This window comes from Stigmatopora nigra, chromosome 4, assembly GCF_051989575.1.
Source record: "Stigmatopora nigra isolate UIUO_SnigA chromosome 4, RoL_Snig_1.1, whole genome shotgun sequence".
NCBI lineage: Eukaryota > Metazoa > Chordata > Actinopteri > Syngnathiformes > Syngnathidae > Stigmatopora > Stigmatopora nigra.
Window position 1 is genome coordinate 4,104,506 of NC_135511.1, and position 5,266 is coordinate 4,109,771.

Here is a 5,266-nt window from a genome sequence, read left to right on the forward strand (position 1 = left end):
GGCATAAAACTTGACACCAAATCTGACGGCTATACCAACAGTTATACCTCTACTTAGGAAATTAATTGGTGCCAGAACTCTTTTTGTAACTTGAACATTTCGTAAGTAGAGCAGAACTTTATATGTAAATCTTCTACTTCGTTCTGCAGTCCTCACACAACTGCCAACTAAACCATTTAAAATAGGTCAATGTGTCACAATTTTTTATGAAAAATGTGAGAAACACACAAAAAGGAGAGAAAATTATCTTAAAAATTGTCTTAAAATGAATATAATGGCCAAAAATCCTTGGTGAAAATGTGTCTTGTGCCGCTGAAATAGTTCCCTCCGTGGCCTTTATAAAGGGAAACGTAAAACCTGTGTTTGTCCGCCAGGTGGGGGCAGGAGCCCATTCTACCAGGGACGAAAACTGTCCACTTTGTAGTACATTTTAGACTTATACGTGTGCCCTGTGTGTGTGAAAATATGTGCCGTGTTGGATTTGTACGGTTTTTAATCGATTATTCATGGGAATTGCAATCATTAATAAGGGGACCATTTAGTCGAGGTTGACAGGTATGTAAGAAAGAATCTTGAAACATAGATAGTGGTTGTTGTAAGACAGCCAATGAGAGCCCAGTAGAGGGTAGCAAGGTTCTAAATCAGGGGCCTTGAAACCGGTCTTCGAGGGCCGGTGTTGGTGCAGGTTTTTGTTCTAACTGATCCAGCACAGACACGTTGACCAATGAGATTTCTGCAGAAAACAAGAAACACCTGTCTGCAATCCACTGATTGCACTTGTAGGACACCAGATTGGTGAAAAAGTGTCCTCTTTCTGGGTTGGGATGAAAACCCGCACCCACAGCGGCCGTTTGTGGAATAGTGTGGAGACCACTGTTCTAAATTTTGTAACGCGGATATTTTTTGCATCTCGAGTCACGTATTTGCATATAAAATGAATTGTAACCTGAAAATTTCATACTTAGAGGCATTTGTAAGTAGAGGTATGACTGTATATGTTTGTATTAAAAATGCACTTGTGTTTTGACCACCAATAATACTCGAAAGCTGAATTAATTGTTATTATTTTTAAACTCATTCACTGTCATTAACAGTGATAGAAAACAAATCCATTTGAACATTCCAAAACTGGTGTCTGGTGTCAATTGTAGTGAATTGCGTTAATATTTATGGTATATACTGAAATGAGAGGGTCAAAAATGGTTAAGATGCTTTTCGTAACCATATGCATTCTAAGCAGGCAGCTATATTAATTAACAAACAATTTATTCAATAAATAGTTCAAATAAATAACATTTATCACAAGCGGGAACAAAAATATCTTACAAAAAAAGAGGTAAGGGATGCTAATTGTTCTAATTAGCTTCACAGTAAACAATCAGAAAACATGAATAAATCTTTGGCGAGATGAGATGCAAACTGTACAAATTTGAGTCCACAATTTTGAAAGAAAAAAATGACCGCACAATCCGGTCAGAGAAAGAGATTTAAAAGTGCTTTCGGAGGCCATCACAGATACGACAGCCAAGTTTTTAGTAAACAACACTTAACGGTACGAGTAAAACATCCATGCACGATACAAACACAACGCTGCTAATGTGCAGTCCTCCAAAGAAGTCCATTTGACGGTTCTACCAGGGCTCAGAACCGCCGCAGCTGGACCCGGGCGAGGAGGGCGCTTCGGTGTCGCTGGCAGGCGTCCAAGGCCGTGAAGGCGAGCGCAGCTGCTCCATGTTCCCGCGTAGAAGCGTTAGGAGGGCGGCAGGGGCGTGTGGGTGCGCGGTCCGCTTGCCATTGGCTCCGCCCTGGCTCTCTAGTAGGCGAGCCAAGAAGTCGATGTAGCGCATGGCCAGCCGCAGGATCTCGTTCTTGCTCAGCTTCTTCTCGGGTGGGTGTGTGGGGATGAGCTTGCGCAGTTCCGAGAAGGCACTGTTGACATTGTGCTGGCGCCAGCGCTCTCGCGTGTTGGTGAACACCTTCCGGGTCATCACGGAGGAGATGGGTTGGCTTTGGCTTCCTGTGATGGTACAAAAATGTCTATTAATTGGTGGCCATTGAAAGCGATAGTCGAGGCACAGTTTTTCTAACTATGAGTTATTTTGCTGTATAATCACATACATTGCATACATTTACATTGCAGACATTTATTCAGGGTGGCCCGGCGACTGAGCGGATAGTGCGTCGGCCTCACAGAGGAGGGACCTGAGTTCAAACCCAGGTCGGTCAACTTGTGTGTAGTTTGCATGTTTTCCCCGAGCCTGCGTGGGTTTTCTCCGGGTACTCTAGTTTTCTCCCACATGCCAAAGAATTGCATGGTAGGTTGATTGGACAGTCTGAATTGACCCTAGGGAGCGTTAATGGTTGTTTGTCCCCTTGTGCCCTGCGATTGGCTGGCCACCAATTCAGGGTGCCCCCCACCTCTGGCCTGAAGTCAGCTGGAATAGGCTCCAGCATCCCCATAGTGATGTTAAAACGGTTCAGAAAATGAGATGAGAGACATTTATTCAGAATACGTATACTATGCCTGATCGGAATAAAAATAGGCTTCGTGTACTTAAACCCATTTGGATTATTCTAACCAAATAAAACCCACGCAATTCAAGATTTTATTCCAAACCTATGTTGCATGAACATGCTAGTGTCCATGAAAGCAGGTCATGTGATCACAATTTCAAAATTCTGATTGTTTTAAACCGACTTGGTCCACGTTAACATCACCAGTTAAACTAAGGAAATACTTCAACAAACGTCCCAGTATGGCGTAACAGATTTAATTCTATTTTAGCAATTATATTAAGCAACAACCACCATCTGTACAAGTGCTCCTATGCAATTTTGCAACAATAAACACTGATAGACATCCAATCCATTTGAAATTGGCGTGAAGTTACCAATGAGTTGACATGTTTTAGTACCAATGACGTCCAATTCCTCTTCATGACATTTAGAAATGGTTTGAAAAATTATTCCTGCAGTTTGCGAATCATATTTTAGTTGATATCTTAAGTTACGCCAAGGTCAACAATTAACTAAAGACAAATTCATTTGAGCTTTAGTGCATTTGCCAGTGTGGCTCCATATTATGGAAGTTAATGTCACTGATAAAGATAAGGAAAGTATATTGAAATTGAGTGTATATTGTCAAGTACATTTTAACACCTGTACAATTGTTTGTTTTTTTTTAAACCCTCGCAAGGCACTTGTTTATCTCATTGGATACCATTGACAGCTGTAGATGTCCAATCCATTTAGAATTGAAGGGGCTACAGAAATATTCATTCGTTCAAAACACTGAAAGATGAATGTTGACAGTCACCCTTCCCAGTTTACATAAATTGGACGTCTATGGCCGTGAATAGCATACAATGAGTTAAATGATATACTATTTTAAATGACTTAAATATCTTTTTAAAATTTATTTTAATCAAATTTTTATGGATGTATATTTTGATTTAATTGTTTAAATATAATATGAAAATGAATTAGTGATTAACATCTGAAGGATAAACCAAAATCCAGTTAAAAATTTAAAAAAAAAATATATAGACGATTACTAATATTTTAGTTTTTTTTGGAATGACCAAAAATAGTCTTTTTTCACCCAAAATAAAATGTTTTGGGTGTCAACATTTGAATCGTTGAAACATTTCCTTGTTTTTCTTTTTCTCCCGTTTGCTTCTCTCTGTTTCAAATTCATAAATCTCAAATATTACGTATGAAAGTGAAACGAAAAAGCGTAATGGAAAAAAGGATCATTTAAAAAAAAAAATCATCACAATTTGCCAAATCCGAGTAAAACTGCCATGCATTTCCAATCAAGTACTCAAGAGTAATCACTACACATCAAAAAAAAAAAAAAGAATAACGAGTTGGTGGATCACTTTAGTTCTCGGTATCCGCATTGTTTTCTGGGGGTGATGAAAATATTCTTACCTGGTGGTCAAAGTTGTTTCCTCCAGATCATTAGCCGTAGAGAGAGGAAAGGGGAAATAATGCAGCATAATGGCAGCTCACCTTATATAGCGGATTTTTGTGTGACGTACTCATTGTGGATGGTGAGGAGGGGGAGATAGCAGTGGCGGGGGTCTTGCTCGTCAACGCCCCCCATTAACCCCATCACACCGCCCATCTATTAGAGACACAATAAGGAGTCAGACCACTTATCACTGTGTGAACACTTGCTCGTAAGCATTCTCACCTCCCTCTCCAAATTCAATTATTATTTCATAGCCATTTTTCCCACAGAATATTCCAATTAGCATGAAGACTATTGGTGTCATTTTTAAGGTTAAATTACAACCTTTAATGAATTAAAGTCATAAGTGTATTGATGTAGAAAGAAAACGTTTTGTTTTTGTTTTTAGGATAAATATTTAGTTTGAGTTTTTCCACCTAACACGATATTGGACTTATTTGTAAGGAAGTAGATTGTTTGTTGATCTCTGTCATACATAGCCTTGTCATTTTTTTTATGTTTCTTATGTTTAGGACAATATTTTATAATATTTATACACTTCTTTAAGTTACTTTGCTGTTCTTGCTTCATTGTCTTTTTTTCTTTATTATTTATAATATATTTGAATATGTTTTTTACATTTTGGCCACCATTGATGATATTAGACACATAATCACATGCCTCGTTCCATCTTACTGATGCGAATTTAAATGTGTTTGTCACTAGTAGATGCCCAATACATTTTAAAAGGAAATTGTGGCAGCAAATGAAAGAATGGGTGATAGTTTTAGCAATCATTTTCACTGAACCGCCATCCAATGGTGCAGTGGTTCTTCCGCCTGACTCTGGTGTGAGCATTCTGGGTTCGATTCCCACTCGGTGGCAGTGTAAGTGGTTTTCTGTCTCTCTGTGTGGCCTACGACTGACTGGCGACCAGTCTAGAATGTAGTCTGCCTTTTGCCCGAAAACAGGTGGGTTACGCTCCAGCAACCCCACAGACACTGGACAGCTATTCAAAAGTTTTTGCTTAGGACCTTGAACTGTTAATAGGGAGAGTGACTATTTTTGTCATTTAAATAAACTAAAATATGAGTTATTATTCATTTTCTAAACCACTTATCCTCAGAAGGGTTCACCGGGGGTGCCAGAGCCTAACCCCCGCTCGCTAATAAACCTGAATTGGTGACCAGCCAATGGCATGGCACAAGGAGACTGACAATCATTCACCCTCACACTCATAGGTAGTGACAATTTAGAATGTTCAATCAGCCTACCATACATGTTTTTGGAATGTGGGAGGAAACTGGAGTA

At 39.3% G+C, this 5,266-nt stretch overlaps 1 protein-coding gene across 1 annotated transcript; it reads right to left on the bottom strand.

Moving 5' to 3' along the window:
- Window positions 1-1,249: 1,249 nt before the first annotated feature.
- tal2 (T-cell acute lymphocytic leukemia 2) lies at window positions 1,250-4,061 on the bottom strand. The gene is made up of 2 exons (XM_077715292.1): window positions 3,934-4,061; window positions 1,250-2,017 (listed from the first exon to the last, which is right to left on the bottom strand). The coding sequence occupies exon 2, from the start codon at window positions 1,986-1,988 to the stop codon at window positions 1,632-1,634; it is 357 nt and encodes a 118-aa protein (XP_077571418.1). The 5' UTR covers window positions 1,989-2,017; window positions 3,934-4,061; the 3' UTR covers window positions 1,250-1,631.
- Between the last annotated feature and the right edge of the window lie 1,205 nt (window positions 4,062-5,266).

Coding starts and splice junctions, on each gene's coding strand:
- tal2 (XM_077715292.1), bottom strand. CDS start 1,988: ATGACCCGGAAGGTGTTCACCAACACGCGAGAGCGCTGGCGCCAGCAC.